This window comes from Dermacentor albipictus, chromosome 8, assembly GCF_038994185.2.
Source record: "Dermacentor albipictus isolate Rhodes 1998 colony chromosome 8, USDA_Dalb.pri_finalv2, whole genome shotgun sequence".
NCBI classification, from domain to species: Eukaryota; Metazoa; Arthropoda; class Arachnida; order Ixodida; family Ixodidae; genus Dermacentor; species Dermacentor albipictus.
Window position 1 is genome coordinate 122,707,542 of NC_091828.1, and position 21,057 is coordinate 122,728,598.

Genomic DNA, 21,057 nt, shown 5'->3' on the forward strand with positions numbered 1-21,057 from the left:
CTTATGCACGTATCATAAGAAGCCAACAAACACTGACCCCAAGGACAACATAGCGGAAATTACTTGTGCTTAATATATGAAATAACGAAACGATAAATCAGTGGAAATTAAAGCGGATGAAAAAACAACTTGCCGCAGGTGGGAACCGAACCCACAACATTCGCATTTTGCGTGCGATGCTCTACCGATTGAGCAACCGCGGCGCCGTTTTCCCATCCACTTTCTTAGGTATTTACGCGTCCTAGTAGAAGCCTGGGTGTGTTAGCCACTTTCGCGAAATGCGAAGGTTGTGGGTTCGGTTCCCACCTGCGGTAAGTTGCTTTTTCATCCACTTTAATCTCCAATAATTTTTCGTTTCTTTATCTCATTTATTAAGCACAAGTAATCTTCCCTATGTTGTCCTTGATGTCAGTGTTTGTTGGTTCTTATGAATATGACTAATAAAAATCGGGCCCCTCGGTTAACCCCCTTTTTTCTTACTTATGCACATGTAATTCTTCAGTCATGCTATTCATACTAAAACCTGTAGTTCTTCCATGTTAACGATTTGTTGAGACTGCTGTAATTTGTGTTTTATTACGTGTAGTTCGTAAAGGAGATCCCACTGCAGTCTCTTACTTCATGACCTTCTCCTGTATATGAACATCTTGTAATCTTTCTAATCAACACAATAAAACTGATTCTGATTCTGAGAGGTCCTCCGGGAAACAGCGTTGCTTTATCCTGACAACAAATGCGCACAGCTGTCGGGAAGACTGCTGTGAAGGCAAACGGGTGCTTGACAAAGGCGTGTCACAAAGGGGAGGGAAAGAGGGAGGGGGAACGCTGCGAGACAAAGCGCCTCGCAGAATACCCCCTCACCCTTTGATCTGATTTCACGGGTCAAGTCCGCCTGCTATTTGGGCACCTATCGCAGTGCATTCCAGAGTAATCGCTCGTGCGGGCTTACACTCGAGAAAATACAACCGCGCTCTCAATGCGCACGCAATCTGATTACACGAGACTCTTTCGCAACCGAGTCGGCGACAACATTAAGTAATTTCCGTATATGGCAGCGCGAATGCATCTCTCGGACCGAGCGACATCTTGTTGCTGAAAGAAAATTGTTAGCATAGTAGGCGCATGCGAAAAGGTCCAGCTTTCTCTCTGATATAAATTCACATTTCGGCGTAAGAAAGAAAGAAAGAAAGAAAGAAAGAAAGAAAGAAAGAAAGAAAGAAAGAAAGAAGGAAAGAAGGAAAGAAAGAAAGAAAGAAAGAAAGAAAGAAAGAAAGAAAGAAAGAGAGAAAGAAAGAAAGAAAGAAAGAAAAAGCTTTCATTACAAAAGTTACTTTTTTAAGATGCAAACTCAAGTTGTACGTCAGTACAATTGCACAAAAAGCGCCCGATATGTACTATTTTTTTTCTAACTCGCAAGTAAAAATAGTTTCTGCAAATAGGTATATCCTCCAAATCCATCAACGTTGCACCATATTACTCAAATTACGGACACCTGCACCGCAATATCCTGTATAATAGATTATACGCTATACATGCCAGGCACTCATTGAGAAATAAGACCCGCCACGTTATCTGTGTCGGTGGCATTGCGTGGGTTCGATTCGGGTTCGATTCCGGCCTCGGCGGCCGCACTTCGGTGGCAGCTGAACGGAAGAACGCTCGTGCACCCTGCTTGCGTGTACTCAAATGAACCCCCAGCTGGTCAAAATTAATCACTAGTCACCCCAAAACTGCGTGGCATCATAATCAGATTGCGGTTCTGACGCATAAAACCACAGAATGTAATTCTCTAAGTTAATCTAGAACGTGACGAATAATATGAGAAATATCAGAAGGCGTATCGTAATAAAAACAAAAAATATGTGATCGGAGTCTTCACTTGCAATAACGGAGCTTGAGAGATAAGCGTTGCTGATTTAATTTAAGCGTTGCCGCTTAAATTAAATTAATTAAATTATGGGGTTTTACGTGACAAAACCACTTTCTGATTATGAGGCACGCCGTAGTGGAGCACTACGGAAATTTCGACCACCTGGGGTTCCTTAACGTGCGCCTAAATCTAAGCACACAGGTTTTTTCGCATTTCGCCCTCACCGAAATGCAGCAGCCGTGGCCGGGATTCGATCCCGCGACCTCGTGCTGAACACCATAGCCACTGAGCAACCACGGCGGGTCCACTTAAATTCAAAACGACATTGCAGAGAGATGCTGGGGCTGCGTGATGCCAGCGGACTGCCGGCGTTTGCCCGGAAGCTGAGAAGGGTCAAGAAGGTGCAGGATGATACGCTTCCGGTCATTGTCACCTTCGGCGGCCTCGACCCGAGAGATCCACTCAACTATGCCAACGGCAAGTGCTTCGACAACTCCCGGAACGTAGGCTTACCTAACTTAACCTTACGACGTTATTTGTCGCGTTCTAATATAAATATTGATCGTAGTTAAAAGGCGCGAATCTTTTTTTTTGCATTTTGTATTAGTTTTCGCAGAAGGAGAAAGAGGAAAAGGTGTGCAGAGCCCACACACTGTGGTACTTAATGTTGAAAGAATTTTGTAGATATAGCTAACTATCTCGCATTTCCTTTTTTGAGGTGCGGCATCGACAACTCCCGGAACGTAGGCTTACCTAACTTAACCTTACGACGTTATTTGTCGCGTTCTAATATAAATATTGATCGTAGTTAAAAGGCGCGAATCTTTTTTTTTTGCATTTTGTATTAGTTTTCGCAGAAGGAGAAAGAGGAAAAGGTGTGCAGAGCCCACACACTGTGGTACTTAATGTTGAAAGAATTTTGTAGATATAGCTAACTATCTCGCATTTCCTTTTTTGAGGTGCGGCATCGACACACTCAGGCAAAAGTGTACGAACCACAGGCTCGCGGAAAAAAATTGAATTGATTTGTAATTCAGTGGCGTAAACTGAAATTGATGGGTGCACTGAAAAGTTCGCAATGCCACGTTTGGACATGCGGTCCTCAGTTACAGGCTAGATTCATAGGCGGAGAAATAAAAATCGGCTTGATCGCGGAATCACTCGTCCGTATGCTTTTGCTCAGGGAAGTACGTCGCACGCATGCGGGCGTGTGTGTTACAACACCCGGGCAAGGCGGCGGCACAAGGATGGCTTCAATAATTTGCTGTACTGCGGCTGTGACGTGTTATAATTTGATCCGTTAAATCATCGGCCGGTCCTGAATGGTAGTTCACTGGGTAAACTGTGCCTACTCCGAAGGCTGTGCATTGTCACATGACGTCTAAAAGGGCTAGCTATCACCAAAGGGAGGGAGGGAAAACAACAGTGTTCGTGCAGGAGCGAAGCAAATAGGTGGTGTCCTAATCCACGGCCCAGCGCGACGGAAGCAGATCTCAAAGGCTATGATATTGCGGACTGCAAGCGCCGGAAGTGATTGCAGAGCCGGAAATACGTCATGGCCGCTAAAATTTAGGCTCCATGTATCGACGCTATTGAACGTTATAAGCGCGGCACCCATCTGAAAGCGCTATCTCGCGCGCGGGAAGTAGTGTGTCAAGTTTGTTACTCCGTCGGGCTATTCATGCGACTGTTTCCTAATGGGCACAGCATCATGCTGTTGCGCTGGGGAACGCTGGTTGAAATCCCGTCACCGAATATGTAGCTCTTTATTGAAGAGGCCTCGAAACAGGAACCTACCTACCTAGCATAATTTGTCCGGCGAGATGAAAGGAGCGTTTCACATTAAAATAAACGCAACATGCGGTAATGATTGTTTCTGGCAACGTATTTGCACCAGCAAAAGGAGAGAACATGGTTGGTGCAATTATGAATCAGCGTGCTCTAGATAGCATCAGCAGCACAAGATGGTGCCATCTTTGGAAGGCAAACAGGACGTAACCCGTTTATACGTTTGTTTATAACACGTGATAGTTGGTATACAGACTTAGAAGGTGTTTTTTCTTCTTTCACGTACTTGCCGTCTTACGGTACTACGCACATATACACTTACAATGCTGCTCTTATCTAAATCACGTGGGTCAACTATACTAAAACGCTGAACAGCTCATTTTGTTAAATGCTGTCTCCTCCCCTATACCGCAACGTTCCACCGGGAAACTGTCTGGAATCTATCTATCTATCTATCTATCTATCTATCTATCTATCTATCTATCTATCTATCTATCTATCTATCTATATATCTATCTATCTATCTATCTATCTATCTATCTATCTATCTATCTATCTATCTATCTATCTATCTATCTATCTATCTATCTATCTATCTATCTATCTATCTATCTATCTATCTATCTATCTATCTATCTATCTATCTATCTATCTATCTATCTATCTATCTATCTATCTATAATAGATAAATAAATAAATAAATATACAGGCAATGAGTAAGTCCAGCAGCCAAGTGAGCTCGAACACGGCTTAGTTTTTCGGCGGGGGTTGTAAGAGGAAGCTTTAGCTCCGGTGCTCCTATCTAAATACATGTAAAAGGATAATTCGTTTTCCTCGGGAACTACTGCACCAAATTTGACTAGGTTTGTTGCATTTAAAAGAAAAACTTAAAATCTAGTGACTGTTGGTTTCGAATTTTCGATTTACGGCTTCAATTTTTTATTAAATATTGGTAAAAATCGCAAATTTTCAGAAAACGAAACTATCAAGTTTACAACTCCGTAACTCAGCAAGGAAAAATGATATCGCGATTCTGTGAATTGTGCCTAATAACACATCTAAAGCGGACAAATGTGACATCTTATACAAGATTCTAAAAAATTTTTATTGATATGTAATTACGACTTTTGCAGAAACCTTGTAAACAACGTAACAAATTCACGTAAGATGTAAAATGACATGTGAAATTTGTCCGCTTTGAATGACCTAATGGATGCCGTTCACAGAACCATGATATCTCTTCTTGATGCTGAGCTATTAGTTTGTAAACTTCGTGCTTCTAATTTTTTCAAACTTCTGAATTTTTGAAAATCTTTTTAACAGAATTCAAGCCCTAAATCAAAATTCCACTTCCAACAGTCACTAGAATTTAACTTTATCTCTCAAATGCAACAAATTTCATTAAAATCGGTCCAGGGGTTATCTCAGAAAAACGTTTTTGCGTTTTTACATGTATTTGAATAGGCCGCGTCGGAGTTGGGCCCGAGCTAAAGCTTCCTCTTAAGGCCTTTCCCATTGTCTCCCGCCTGGTGTCTGAAAAAACAGGACGCGTGGTCCTGCACTACCACGTGCTCAAGAACCGCTGGGACCTGTGCGGCATGATGCCCGAGCCGCGCAGCTACCACACCGCCGTGCTCATCGGGAATGTCGTCTACGTCACCGGTAAGATGCCGTTGCCACGTGGCGCCTCTTGAAGCATCGCAGGGGCATGAAAAAAACTAATAATAATCATCGCATATATCTAGATTGTGCGACTACCCTTCTATAAGGAACAGCGCATCTTCCGTTTTATCTCATGCCACAGTGGCTCAATGACTCGGCTGCAATGAGCATTAGGTTGCGGGTTTGTCTCCCAATCGCAGCGGCTGCTTTCTGACGGGGGCGGAAAGTAAGAAACGGACGTGTGCCGTACTTTCTAGGCGCACACGAACGAAATCCGTGTGGTCGAAATTAACCTGGACCTTCTCCACCTCTCGGTTAGGCCATTTGTCGCTTTGGAACACCAGTAGTTACCTCTCATTTTGCTTGTTGCATTCCATCAGATTGCTGCGCTGAAGTGAAATAATTGCGCCCGCTGAAATCCGCACGGCTCTCGCAACTCACATCAGCCGCCAGAACGAGCGTTCACACATATGCGCCGACGATCTTAGACGTCGTGTTTTGCCGGTCGCTGCTATGCTACCCGCTTTGAGTTAGAAGTCCGCGCTGAACTGGCGCTACATTCCCGTAAGAATGCTTGTTAAAAAGTGGGCTTTAGTAATAATCACCGGAAGAACTGTACGACTGGTAAAGCACTAGTGAGTTCGTTAAAAAAATTGTATAGAGTTGGATCAGCTGCAATATATCTTGCGCTGATGTGCATGCATGTGTTTATTATTAACGCTTTAATTACTGAGTACAAGTAATGAATATGATACGTATAAATATGATACACAAATATAGATAGCGTCGATCATGAGAGCTGCTGCCACGTTTTCTCGGCTTCGGCGTGAATCGGGTCTCACGTTTAAGACCATTTTTCTTGATTACGAACGCTCTATACTATACTAAATGTGCACACTATTTTGCATAAAGGTGTCGCACCCGCTAAACCAGCTTTACCAGATTTGTTAAATGGTCTATTTGCCGTGCGGGCTCCGCCTTTCCCATACAGGGGGGTTCGATCCAGAGACGCGCAAGTCCGGCGAGCTGGTGGCCTGCAAGACCACGTTCGCCTACGACATCGACACCATGGAGTGGAGCCGCAAGGCCGACATGAAGCTGGGTCGCGCGGCCCACGGCGCTGCGTGCTACCAGGACAAGCTTTTCGTCTTCGGCGGCAGGGGTCGCTTCGGACGGTGAGTCACCGGACGGCGAGTCCGGTGAGCGAGATCGGGATGCCTTAGAACGCGCACCTATAAAGCGAGATATAAGAAGGAAGAAGAAGCATGTGCTTGCTGCGGTGAAGCTAGGGAAACGATGGAGCATGTTTTATTAGTATGTAAAGACGGCTGCCCAGCGGTCGATTTAGGCACCACTGGCCTCCTCGAAGCCCTTGAATTCAGCGAGAGCAGGGAAAAAGTAAGCATGTCCGCAATAGAGATTAGTAAGAGGCGACTGGAGGATTGGTGGAAGAAACGCAGGGAAACGACAAAAAACAGGGAGATACAAAAGCACAGTTCGCAATAGGGGATCAGAAAATTTGGTTGTGAGAGTTCGTAGGTTTCTTTCTTTTTTTTTTCTTCTTTAACCTAGGTAGGATATTAGGTAGCATAATAGCAAGAGTTTGGTGGCGCAACCCATCGCCCTGTTCCAAAGGGGACCCTTATAACACCATCCATCCATCCCTCCTTTACGCAGCATGTGAAAATAGTGCAGAAATCATGGAGTATATTTCGTTATCGTGTGACGGTATCCATCCAAAGGCCAATGAGGGCATACTAAACCCTGCCACGTGCATCGATACTGAGGCATAGTAACGGAAAAGCTTAATGAATCTGCGGTGGAGAATACTAAAATACGACTCGTGTATTTGTGGCGCCAAGTCGGAAAGCATAAAGAGATTTTAAGACAATAATCTTCTTTCCCGATCAGTGATTCGTTAATACAAATTCTCAATTCTAAAGGCTGATAATAGGTGCCGAAGAAGGGGCAAAAGTGACGAGCTAGGCAGAATCCACCACCACGCCGTATCAGAAGGGATGCTCCGGCTATCCATGCATCGATCAGTCCTCCGAAAATGAACGTCCCAGTATCCATCCAGCCATAAACGCAGATGTGGTAAATCATATTTGTGGTAATCCCCTAGGTGGAGAAAAGTTTATGAAAGAGAATACTATCAACCATGTTGAAAGTAGCATGGGGTTGCGAAGAAAGCCCATATCACATATGTTGCTCAGAATGAAAGGGTCGCAGATGAAAGAAAACTCATCCTGGTCTGGGGGGTACTGTACCCGGGACCTGCACCTTTCTGAGGCGGTCGCTCTATTCACCCGAGCTAACTAAGAAGGCCTGCATGTGGTAGTGCGACGCTGAAGTGTTCGACAACCGATGTACACGGACGGAGAATATGGCGAGTCAGTTCTGCAGAAGCCTGCAATGTGTAAGAAGGTTCACGAAAGAGAAATATATTGTCGTCTACCCGACATTGAACGTAGCTGACCTGTCCGATGCCTTGGATTTTGAGAAACAGTAGGGGAAACGTGAGATGAGCAGAGGAACCTGATAGTACCATATATAGCCATCACCCACTTACAAAGGGAACGCTCGTATCATATCATCGACCTATTCATCTCTCTCTATATATAGAAAAGTGAGTGACCGTACATCTCGGTTTGGGCGGTACAAGCCGGAAGCGGGACTTCTGGTTGCTTGCTCAGCTGGGAACCCACAGCTTGGTAAACATGCTCCGCCGTGCGACAAACTGCACCATTCTGAATCTCAAATATTTCTCCTGTAGAATTGTATGTCCAGTGAAACTAAATCAAGCACTCAGAACCACACCTTATAGGATAACTAGGGACAACGCAGTCCTGATCGTGCAGACTTAGCGAGGGATCAGTAGCCGAACTAGCGAAGCCTCAGCCTGGAGCCAACATTCCGACGATGGGCCTTGTCTTCGCCGGGGCTGGGAGAATCAGCTTACGAAAACAGCATAATGCGGCAAGCAGCACAAAAGAACGGCACGAACGGACAAGAAGAATGGACGATACGGATGCCTTCCTTAATCTTTTGTCCAACCCTCCGCGGTTGATTAGTGGCTATGGCGTTGGGGCTGCTAAGCACGAGGTCGCGGGACCGAATCCCGATGATGGCGGCAGCATTTCGATGGGGGTGAAATGCGATGGTATCTGTGTATTTATATTTAGGTGCACGTTAAAGAAGCATAGGTGGTCCGAATTTCCGGAATACCCCACTGTACGGCATGCCTCATAATCAGATCGTGGGTTCGGCAGGTAAAACTCCATAATTTAATCTAATCTTCTGTATCATGTTTTGAATGTTTGCCGTATAGGGTCTTCATGCCAACAAGTTCGGCTAATTTGGAAAGATCGGATGCGCTTTGTAGACGATCACAAGGAAGAAGACAGGACAGGCGCCTGTCCCGTCTTCTTCCTTGTGATCGTCCACAAAGCGCATCCAATCTTTCCAAATACAATGAACCAACTTGCCCAACAACGCATTCTGCTGAATTCGGCTAACCATCATATCACGAAGACAAGACCGCTTGTCAGAACGATGGCCCCCAAACCGGAAGCCCCCAAACCTGAGGCCACTGGTGGTCACCTCAAGTCACCTATATATCTTCCCGTGAAGCCTCTGTCTCGTTCGACCTCGCTGAGTCGTATAGCACACTCAGTCCTTCACTGTTGTTTTTCACCAGTGCGGTTCCGGAGGGCTTTCTGTGCTGCCCGACAATCCGCGTCGCAGACAGACACAGGTGCGGTGGAACGACTATTAATACCTCCCTCCGGGTTTAAAAAAGGAAACACAGTCTGGACCGCTAACGCGGATATCCCCCCCCCCTCTCTCCCACCCCCTTGACACGAGCGCTGCACGAGTGCTGCTTTTAGACAGCCTGTTGTCGAGAGGAACCAAGCACGAATCTGCACAGCTTTGCTACACCACGTGGCGACGCTGTGACCCGAGCGTTAGCGTGCGCACGGTTAGCTCCGCACGAGGCCCAACTATGATGGCGATGAACAGCGGGTGACAGAAGGGGCGCTTCACCCTGGAGCAACTGTTTTCATCATGATGATCTTGATCATGATCATCATCATCATGGTCACCATCATCATATCTTTTTGTCCACTGCCCAGAGAGAAGGTCTCTCCCAGCGATCTCCAGTTGCACCTGTCTTGCACTGACCGATTCCCAGCTTGCGCCGGCAAATTTCATAATTTCATCGCCCCGCCTAATCTTCTGCCGTCGGTGACTGCGCTTCCCTTTTACACCAATGCTCTAACTCCAATGGTCCACCGCTTATCGACCCTACGCATTAAATGGCCTGCCCAGCTCCATTACTCTTCTCTTAAAATTTCGACTAGAATATCGGCTATCACCGTTTGATCCACACCGCTCTCTTCCCATCTCTTAAGGTTATTACTATTATTTATTGTTCCATGGCTGTTTACGTTGTTTCTGTAGGCGGGCTTAATTTTCTTGACAAGGGATCTCGGCAAGGGGACAAAGGGAAAGCTCTTTTACGAAAACTTCATTTTTTCATAGAATTCCCGTCACAGATGTTGGAGATGCGTGTAGTCTAAAGGCAATACGAGGGTTGACGGGGACTGTACCCCTCTGGTGCCCCCTCGAACCTCCTTGAACTGCATGGGGCTCAAACAATATGCCAGAAGGTGCAAACGAATGTATTACAGTGATGGTGTTTATGCTACTTTATATGCTCGTTTTGATGGTTTTCCGGAAAAAAATAAAGCAAGATCATTCACGAAGTATTTTGTGTAAATGTGGGGAATTTTAGGGGCGATATTCAGCCTAATTTTGAAGCATGTGTGTCAATTAGACGTGGATAAGCATTGCTCTACTTTCGTTTACGGCCCGTTTAGAGGTTTTCTATTAAACGCCTAAAGAAAGCTTCCCCACTTCTCTAGCAGGTCCAGAAACCGCAAGATTTCACATTTAAAGGAAATGGTGCCGCTTTATGGGTGATGTGTGCCAAAATCGTGCAGCATCTAGCTTGATTGTGTGCTTTTAATATTGCTAAATACTCTTCTACCAATTTCCTATGCGTTATATGAGGCACGTAGACGCATTTATTTGGTCTCCTCGTTCAGCTGTGCGAGGCGCGCTATTCATATTTCGTTGCAGTAGGACGCATGATGCGAGTTGTGAGTGATAAATGTTTAATCCGTGCAAGTTAATTACAGCCTTTGTGGAGAGTTATTCATGCGTTCCATGGTGCCATACTGCCATAATCTGCAATGTTTCCCAGGGTTTTAAAGCAATTGCATAGGACACCAATTTCAAATTTCGTGACGATAAGAGGTATGTTAAGTGTAACGTTAAGTGAAATTTTCATGTTCCTGGCTTTATTAGAAGCATGACGAATAATTACTGAACCGTAGTTTTTTAAAATTATTTTAATGTGTTAGACAAGGTTTGTAGTGGTTTCTTCGAATTTACTCGGGCAACTAAGCAAGGCAGATTTTTTTGTTTACATTTGGTGAAAATAAGGCGCATGTTATTGGTTGCGCGTACGCAAAATTTGAAGTGCTCGGGCTGGTTACGGCATGTACAATGAATCACGTATTCAAGCGCTTCTGTTCGGATGTGATTAAGCTTTACGAGCGTCGCAAAATTTAGCATGAACCCCTGGCATAACTACACATTCCACCAAGATTAAGCATAACGACATTGGACTGACCACTAAGACGATTTTGTGCGCAAGGTTAAATGCTTATGAAATAAATAAAATTTTTGCAGAAACTTTCTTAAATACGTGTTCGAAATTGTCGCGCGCGGCCGTAATCTCCAGCCACGTTTCCCAATGTCCTGAAAGAGGTCTGCATTACACAAGGTTTATATTTAGCGGAAATGGGGGCCACGTTAACGTAATGTGTCGCGAAACTTTCAGGTTTCTGGCTTAATTGGAAACGTTGAAAGTAATTACTTAACCCTCGTTTCTTGTTTGTTTGTTTCAGCCCTATATGCGTGATGACGTGGGTCATGGAATGTGTATGCAGCATGCATCATGTGGCATCAAAATTAAGAAGATTTTGCTTGAAGCATATTTACAAAGTGATCGAGAAAAAAGAAAGAAAGAAAGAAAGAAAGAAAGAAAGAAAGAAAGAAAGAAAGAAAGAAAGAAAGAAAGAAAGAAAGAAAGAAAGAAAGAAAGAAAGAAAGAAAGAAAGAAAGAAAGAAAGAAAGAAAGAAAAGGGCCAGGACGCGAGGAAAGTGACAAGACACCTGACAAGGCAGCGTACTTGTTGCACATGCTTACTTGCTTAAAACACGAGCACGCATTCGTAGATTTTTACGGCTATTGCAGACACGCTTTTATATGTGGCATGCACAAGCAGACAGATTAGGTTGCATATGAGATATTGCCACGTGCATAAGAGCCAGCCGTTCTGTTGTTTTGGCGCTTCTGCGGAAGGTCAGGACGTCGCAGTGAACTGAGTGTCGGCGACGACGCACCATCAGCGAAGATGCCGGACTGAAACTCTGCGCTTCCTTTAAAGTTAATAGTTTTTGCCATATTGCAACGTGACCATATTTCCAAGCTGCAGTGTGACACTTTGCGATGAACGAAAACAAAGCAAAACTTTTTTTTTAATTTCTCCGTGAATGGTACAGCCTCCTCTTGCCTCTTCGCAACTGGATAGACAAGCAGATAGACAGACGGATATATATATTAGATAAGTAGAGATTTTCCAGCTACAGGGCACTAGCTGGGGATGAAAAAAACGAAACAATACTTTTATTCTTTCTCTCTTCTCTGACTTTCTCCGCGAAGTCTACAAACATCTCTTATTTCTACCGATACGCCGATCAAATGCAAAGGCCTGCGCATGTACTTTGGACGCATCTGGGAGAGTTGCTTTTCGTGTATTCACCGCAGTTACGCAGTTCAAGTGTCTATAGAGGGCTTACTGTGGTATAAAGTTTGTAAACAGGGATGAAGTGCCTCAGACAGGCTGGCCAACGTTTCGATAGGAGGACCTATCTTCGTCAAAGGCGGCCTCGTCATCCTCGGCGTGTTAGTTTTAAAGGGTTAGTGCAGTGACGTCACGTGCGGGTGTTGTCGCTGGCGGCTGGTTTTAAAGAGAGAGATTACAAGAAGAAACAAGCGCTGTCATCCGACGTCTGTGAGCTTCATTTTCAAGACGAGGGCACAAGAGCGTGAGAGTGGGCACGCGGGGAGAAAAGAAAAGAAATAAAAGCAGAAAAATAAGAAAAAAAAGAAAAAAAAGGGGGGGGGGGCGGGGAAAGCCAGGGCGGCACCAAGACAGACAAAAAAGGGGGGAGTGAAAGAAAAAGAAAAAGAAAAGTGAAATCTTTAAGAAATACGGGAGCTTGGGAGCGTGTTGGGGATGCGAAAGGTTAGGAGGTATTTAGGGGGAGTCGTTGTCGGCATGTTTTTGAGGCATTAAAACGGCCGGTCAAGCGGTCAGCGCGCGAGTAACACAAAAGACAAAAAAAAGAGAAAGGAGAAAACCCAGACACACACACACAAAAAAAAAACCATGAGTTGAAAGTGACTTGAGTAGCATAGTAGTAGCATAGTAGCATAGAGGGCTTAGTGGCGACTGTGAACGTGTCCTGCTGTTAGGGTTTTTCTTTTTTTTTTTCATGACCATCTTGTTTTTCCGTGCGCTCTGCGCGTTCTTGCTTGCCACGCAGGGCCGTGGCATCGACCGAGGAGTATGACCCGGCGTCGGACACGTGGCGAGAGGGCACGCCCCTCGACGTGCCCCGCATGGCCGTTGGGTGCGCCACGGTCGGTGACGTCATCTACGTGGTCGGCGGCATGGTGCCGGAGTCGGACGATCTGTACCGCGCCGTGGACAGGGTCGACATTTACGACCCGAAGACGCACGCGTGAGTCGGCAGCGGCTGACGACTCGTGGTACTTTTACGTCCCCGAGCTGAATCAGAGACGCCGTAGCTGGCGGAAATCGTCGTAGTGATTCTCAACCGCGTAGTTGTTTGTTTTAACGTTCAGAGAAAGCTCTTCACGCGAACGTTTGTTCTTACGTTGCAATTTGTTCGGCACATTCGCAGAAATAGAACCTGCTTTCTCCTGTTCAATTGCATGCAGTAACGACATCTTCACAGAGCCGTGAAACCACGGCTACATGGTACCCATATGAATCATCGTCATGCTGCGCTGTAGAACGCAATATGCCGTAGATATGGCATACAAGAGAGAAAGGGTCTTGAGTCTGTGCGAGACATAGTCATTTCTCATAACTTTCAGAAATCTGGAATGAGAATACTAACAGCAGCCACCACTTCGAAACGGTTTCGCCTGTACGCGTCAACGAATGCCCGAAATCCGAGAACCCGCGAACTTTGACACTTAGCCCCTTGAGGAATGTAGCCACCGCAGGTCCCAATATCGAGCCCAAGACTTGGTGCTCTGCTTCTAAACACCACATTTGCTCAGCCGCAGTCATAAGCGGGCACATTCACCCAGGAGTACATTGAATGACATTGAACTCCTCATGTGGATGACGTCATTGTAAAAGCTGGAAGGGCACTGAACTTTATTCAGAGGAATTCGACATATTCACAGCCAAACCTAAAGAAAACTGCTTACCTAACATGTGTGGGACCGATTTTAGAATACGGCTGTGCTGTCTAGGACCCCGCGCAAAAAAAAAGAAAGAACACCATTGATAAACTAGAAAAAGTACAAAAACGAGCTGCTAGGTTCGTCCTGGGGCGGTATCGACGGAGAGAAAGTTGTACTGAAAGAAATACGAATTCAATTGGGCATTGCTTTCCACTCGGCGGAAAAAGTTGATACTTTTTTTTCTATTTCTCACATTTAACAATAACACTGAAATTAGCAGTGAAAGATATTTTAAACAGCCGCATTATGTTTCTAGGCGTAATGATCATTATCTCAAAACCTGCCAGTATACCATGCCAGGACGAACTTGTTTGCAAATTCCTTTTCATTCAAAACTATTGTGCAGTGGAATCAGCTGTGTGAAGAGCAAGTGTGCCGTACGAGTGAATCTTGTTTTTCCCCTCCTGTAACCCCCGTGCTATAACGCATTCGGGCAATGCGGGGTAATTCTTGAATAAAAAATAAAGACTGAATTTCACAGGTGTAAGATAGAGCGTTAGCGATCGGTGGAGGGTGCAGTGGACGTGCGTAAGAACGGGAATGACCATCGGCAAATGTGAGTGGACGTAGGTATACCGATGAGCGATCGCGGATGAGAGAGAAAGAGCTGACGCGAATACGAGCGTGAGTGGGTGAGGTAGTACGTGTGAATGGAGGCAACTATAAACGCGAGTGACCGTTGGGGAGTACAAGCGGGCGCTAGTTAAGACCGTGAAGGGCCGACGAGTGTGAGCACATCATGGCGAGTGAGTACATAGCCTGCAAACCTTTAGCGCTGCTTCTGGTCATCGTCATTATCGTGATCAGCCTATCTTTATTTTGACCGCCAGGAAGAATGCCTCTCCGAGCGATCTCCAATAACCCCCGTATTGCACTGGCTGACTCCAACTTGCTCCTGCAAATTTATCAATTCCTTCACCCCAGCTAATCTTCTGGCGCCCTCGAATGCGCGGTTCCCTTCCGTTGGCACCACACTCCGTAACTCTGATGGTCCACCGGTTGTCGACCCTACACATTACAACGATCTGCCCAGCTCTAATACCTCTTGTCAAATAGCCGGCAAATATATATACACTGGTGAATATCCACTTACGCCAAACTATGGGAGCAACGACGAGTAGTCCGTGTATAGCCCGCGCCTTCAGGTCCTTCTGCCTCAAGGGCTCTGTTACGGCAGTAGTGATTTTTGGAATTTTTAGCCTGTGACCAATTTTAGGACATTGTAATTCTTTAACAATGTATCTTTCGCGTCCTTGACACGCTTCATAGTCATTGTCACAGTTTTATTACGTGTAGCTCTTGCGCACCTTACAGCGACCGTCTTTTAGGCCCCTTTATACAGCCCCGTCACATCCACTGCTCGTAATTTAACGCTTCACTTCGAACTCGTTACCGCTGGCCTGGCGCTCTTTGGTCATACTCGGCCCTTGCGTCACAAAACACCACATTCATCATCATGCCAACTGTAAAGGGGTCGGGAACTCGTCAAGCTGCTCAAGCTTTTAGTCCCGTACTCCTCCTATTCCAATGGAAATAAAGTTGATTGATTGATTGATTGATTGATTGATTGATTGATTGATTGATTGATTGATTGATTGATTGATTGATTGATTGATTGATTGATTGATTGATTGATCGATCGATCGATCGATCGGCGGTGGGTTAAACCCTTTCCACCCCCCTCGCAGGTGGTCCGAGGGCCACTCGCTGCCCAAGCCCCGCGCGTTCCCCGCCGCGGCCTCGCTGGGCGACAAGCTGTGGCTGGTGGGCGGCTGCTACGACAACTCGGAGCCCGGGCTGTCGCTGGTCAGCCTGCGCGACGTGGACGTGCTCGAGCCGAGCGGCTGGGCGCACGTGGGCTGCACGGTGCACTCGAGGCACGCGGCCGCTGTCGCCGTGGCCGGTGAGGCGGGACTTTTTTGACTGCACGGTCGAGTGGAGCGAGCGACTAAACGCATTTATACTCGCGGAGGGAGTGGGTTGACTCGTTGGACGATCGATCGACTGGCTGCTAGATAGTACTCAGTGAGGAAGTGAGTTGATTCGTTAGATGATCGATCGGTTGACTGCTACGGGTCGACTGATTCACTTGAGGGCGTTAGTTGGCGGTTGCTGATTAAATTATTTGTTAGCCGGTTAAGTTAACTCGTAGTTTTGTTTTGTGGATGAGTGAGTTTATTGTAGATTGATTGAGTTATCGATCGGCAGACTGATTAGTACATTCATTCATTCATTCATTCATTCATTCATTCATTCATTCATTCATTCATTCATTCATTCATTAGTTGTGCGATTGTTGATTCATTGATTGAGCGATTAATACATGATCGGCAGTGGATCATTGGCTGGCTGACTGATTGACTCGTTCATTCACCGAGTGGTTGAGTGAATGACTTAGATTGTTTACTGATAAATTGATTCAGTGGACGATTGATTCACTCGCTTACTCATTGAGCATTGGTGTGTGTGCAACTAACTGGCTGATGGACTGATGCATGAGTTGGCAAGTAAGTGGGTGAATCTGTAGTGGAGGATTACGGGGTTTAATTTTGATGTGCACATGCACATAAATTTAAGCATGTGGTCATTGTGAAGAACGGTAATTATTACACGTTTATATTGCGTTGGCCTGTTGCTCCTAACGTAAGCCTGCACCCACTTTTGAAGCCTTCTGTTCGCTTAAAACACTCCTTTTATTGACGGTTACATCTGATCCCCTGACCAGGAGACTATGTATATGCATGAAGGCAACTGTGAAATTTTATCGTCTTGTATTCTCGTCTGTCTGCTTCTCCTAGTGTAAGCCTGCACAAACTAGTCCAGCTTTGTAGTCACTTGAAACATTCCTTTCATTGACCATTGTATCTGACTGGCTGACTGATATTTATGCATGAAGGTCCATGAAATTGTACTGTTTTCTGTTCCCATTGTAACCCGCCGTGGTTGCTCAGTGGCTATGGCGTTGGACTGCTGAGCACGAGGTCGCGGCATGGAATCCTGGCCACGCCGGCCGCATTTCGATGGGGCCGAAATGCGAAAGCACCCGTGTACTTAGGTTTAGGTGCACGTTAAAGAACCCCAAGTTGTCGAAATTTCCGGAGTCCTCCCCTACAGCGTGCCTCATAAGCAGAAAGTTGTTTTGGCACGTAAAAGCCCATCATTTATATATTTTTATTTATCTTCATTATCTGCCTGCTTCTCCTAAACTAAGCCTACACCAACTTTTGCAGCTTTGTACTAGCCTAGTACACACAATTTTGATGCTCAATACAACTGATCGGCTCTCTGGCACACTAATATGCATGCGCGAAGGCCACAGTGAAACTAATATTGCGGTGCTTTTTTTTCTGATTGGCTCGCAGACACCAACATCTACGTCATCGGGGGCACGAGCAGCGTGCTCAACGGGCCCATCAAGCGACCGGAAGTGTACCTGCAGCTGGAGGACAGCTACAAGTTTCCCGCCGAGTACCCGGAAGCCATGACCGGAATTTCGGCCGTGTGCGTACCTCCGGCAACGCCCACTTTCCGGAGCCAGTCCCTGACGTGCATGATCACGGACACGCTGGCTGAATAATGGCGCCGCTCTTTCCGAGTTCCGGCCTCGAAGCACTAGCCCCGTTGCATCACCATTCCACATCATCAAAACGGGTTGACGGGTTCTCGAGACCACTCCTCTTGGCAAATTTCACTGCGCCGCGATATGCGTTCACAGTCGTGGTGCAATGGTTAACGGTGCGAATGCAAGCAAATATAATACGAATTTCTTGCTTTTTATATATATTTTAGGTACAAATGCGTGAACGTAATTTACATGCCCACAGGCATGTGCGTTGCCTGTACGGAAAGCAACCGACGCTCCATATCTCTTTAACCGGCCCTCGGATCGTCGGAAACTATGTCTGTGAATGTTGTTATATTGGTACGTAATAAATTGTTCCATTTCTGACGGAGTGGTGTCATTCAGCACGGAAGAAAGAGCGTAATCATCTCAGAAGTTCCTTCGTGCCATTTACAGATTCATGGTCATTTACGTAACGCTGTTCCATTATTTTTTTTTTCAATCTCCTCTCGCTAAATTTACGTAAACACCGATGCAAGCATCGGGCGGCGACCCGCGGCGAGGTTTGGACAGCCCAATCCCACGCTCTCCTCGTTTATATGGGAGGTTATTGTTGTTTGCTTTGAAAGCAAAGGTACTGCCTACCATGACTGGTTTTTTCTTGTCAATTGGTTGACAACAAGCGAGGAGCAGGCAGAACTAGAGACGGTTTCGTGGGGCCGCGTTTGTGTAGTGAGAATCAGATGAGGAGGGTGGTGCCGGCATCTGCGATCGGCTCGCTTCCCCTTGCTTACCTTGCGAAGGCTGGTCGAAAATCACGGCGGCATACAACGAGAGGCTTTAAAATTTCACTAAAACAGATCGCCAGCGAATATGAGTTGGCAGAGCTATGTCGTACCTGCGGCCAGAAGTGCTCAACAATGTTGCACGACTACACAATATCTTTATAAAACGCAAAGAAGTCATTCGCCTCGGCACCTCCGAGTAGCCAGTGCCAAAGCGATCGACGGCCAGTCATCTTCTATTCGTTTACGAATGGTGCAGTCTCTGCATATTCCAAAAAAAAAAGTTTTGTTTGAAATAATAGAGCATCTCTAATGCATAGACGTTACTTTGACGTGCGAGTTTTCGAGAGTTGTGACGTCGCGTGGCAGATAGGCGAAGTAGGCGCAGCCCGAAAAAAATTTTAACCAATAGCGGCGGGCTCATTGCGAAAAAGGCGTAGAATCGGAAATCATTTTTTGTTTGTTCTGTCTAATTATGCATAATCAGTGCGAACACGTCATATCAGGTGGGCAGTTATTGCGGTTATCGTGATGTCGCGTGACAGACAGGCAAAGTGGGTGTGGCCCGAAAAATGTTTGACCGAGCGTTATACGAGTCCCGTGCAGCTAAAAACTTTCTACCCCGATATATACGAGAGCGATATGTGCAAGCTATGCAAGTCTGTTAGAGCCACCCTTCAACACATGTTGTGGGGATGTGAAATATACCAAAATAAAATGGCAGCCTCCCCAGACAATCTACGGGCGCGGTGGTCGGCCGTGCTGCTCAGCTCAGAACTCCAAGACCAACTTTGGGCCGTCCAGCGAGCCAAGGAAGCCGCACGGGAGCAGCAGCTCCCAGTGGCCATCTAGGCGGCCCCAGGCCCGGGCCTCCCAATCGCCGGATTCCAAATAAAGTTATCACATCACAGCGTGGAGGGCTGACTGCATAAATGCAATAGAAAAAGTTTGGAGTAGCTTTGCATTATAGCACCTAATTAGTTGGATGAGTCATTACGTCATTATATACTGGTTCGTTCCATTCCTGAGATCACCGTGGTCGACATACGGCGAACCCAATCCGAAGAAACCTCCGAAGCGCTCCTTGATCGTCACAAGAAACTTATACCTACACGACGTCTGCGAATTTTGCTGTGTCACGATGTCGCGGCAATGTCCAATGGTGTATCAAAGTAAGATATCTGATTTCTCAGTTTCGCCATTTTACGTGCCAGAAATGTGCGGTAGAATTCTGGCAAATTCGAAAATATACACTGGACTCCCTCTTGACCACGAAAAATAAAGGGGTTCCTTTTTGTATTAACTTTAACACGCCACATGTAACGGAACTTGAACAGGCTGGCCAGGGTTCTTGGTGTTGAACAGGAGGCGTGTGAACACGGGCACAAGCAGAACGAAACGGACACAGGCATATTAGGTAACAACAGTGTTGCAGCAAATGCTATATATAACGCTAAGGGGCGAACAAATCGAAATAAAAGAGAAAGAAATTAGAATTCCACAAATCGAAATAAAAAATAAAAGAAATCGCTCGTGGTCAACTAACATACCGAAGAATGAACAGCCAAGGCCGACGTCATGGTGACAGGCTGATATTACCTCATTTCTTGTCCAAATTCAGTAACATTAAGGTAGTAGGACAGCTATAAAAGTCAATTTTTTACACAAGATTGATTTTCTTTTTTTTTCATCTTTATGTATGCCTAACCTTCCGCAACATGTTGCAAAGAGTTATCTCCTTACCACCATTAGTTTGGGATATACAATGAGTTTTCCAAACCATACCCTCGTATTGAGAAACCGGAAATCAATACTATTTCTTTTATATAAATTTATTTCACAAAACTTTTTTTTTTCATTTTATGTTGTCGCCGAGAAGCCGCACTAACAAAAGCAGACTCTAGTGGGAGCTCCAGCTATGAAGCTGGTGCATTTTAGGACTCTGTGTAGTTTTGACATCTTTCACATCGCTTGAAGATTTGTTTACGTATTTCTCAAGACAAGATATTTCTCTACCTCATGTTGCGCAAACTTTGATAACATTTTTAAATGAATATTTTGATATGAAATTTTGCACTCATTCCTCACAAAGATGTGTACAACCAACTAAGACGAAAGAAATTGGTTCCTAAAAACTTCCTTAATGTACATCACAGTACATTTGTCCTAGTTCATTGCATATGATCCCACACTTACCTAGGTTGGTGTCAAAGTTTCACTCAATTCAGCAATTCATTGGTTACTTATCACTGCTGGAGAAACTAGGACTTTTACCACATTATATGACAAAATTTACCTGTCGAAAAAATAAAATGAAACAGTTTCTGCACTTTGAATAGTTGATTAAATTAAATATGACGTGCTTATTCAGGAAAACAGAGTTATTTAAATTCTGGCTTCTGATTTAAAGTATTTGTGTGTGTGTGTGTGGCCTACCACCTTACACGTGAACCAAGGTACGTACACGCGACACACAAGAAAGAGCGCTACACTGAGGAGCACACACTCAAACGCGACACGTGACCATGGCTAGAGCACCGCCTAAACAGCGCACAGCACCTTCCCATCAGTCATGTCGGCTGCATGTTGGTCATGGTTGTTTCTCATTGTTTTTAGATAAAACTCTATTGCCAAGCAACTGATCAAAGAGTCTTCCTCCAAATTCGTTTGCGGCTGCTAAATATGACGTTGCTCAATGTTATTTATTCCAGCGTTCATATTGCCAAATGACCAAGTCTTATACAAATAGGAA

At 45.4% G+C, this 21,057-nt stretch overlaps 1 protein-coding gene and 1 non-coding gene across 2 annotated transcripts in view; one reads left to right on the plus strand and one right to left on the minus strand.

The window, feature by feature from the left end:
• LOC135913011 (beta-scruin-like) overlaps positions 1-17,907 on the plus strand; it is a 36,000-nt gene extending 18,093 nt beyond the window's left edge. The window contains exons 11-16 of the mRNA XM_065445642.2: positions 2,202-2,347; positions 5,204-5,320; positions 6,312-6,495; positions 13,004-13,201; positions 15,647-15,861; positions 17,321-17,907. Coding sequence (XP_065301714.1) covers positions 2,202-2,347; positions 5,204-5,320; positions 6,312-6,495; positions 13,004-13,201; positions 15,647-15,861; positions 17,321-17,535 — 1,075 coding nt within the window. The 3' untranslated portion in view covers positions 17,536-17,907. The remainder of the gene's footprint in view (positions 1-2,201; positions 2,348-5,203; positions 5,321-6,311; positions 6,496-13,003; positions 13,202-15,646; positions 15,862-17,320) is intronic.
• On the minus strand, positions 131-203 carry TRNAL-CAA (transfer RNA leucine (anticodon CAA)). Its single transcript has one exon. It is a non-coding gene; the product is annotated as a tRNA-Leu (tRNA).
• Positions 17,908-21,057: the final 3,150 nt, after the last annotated feature.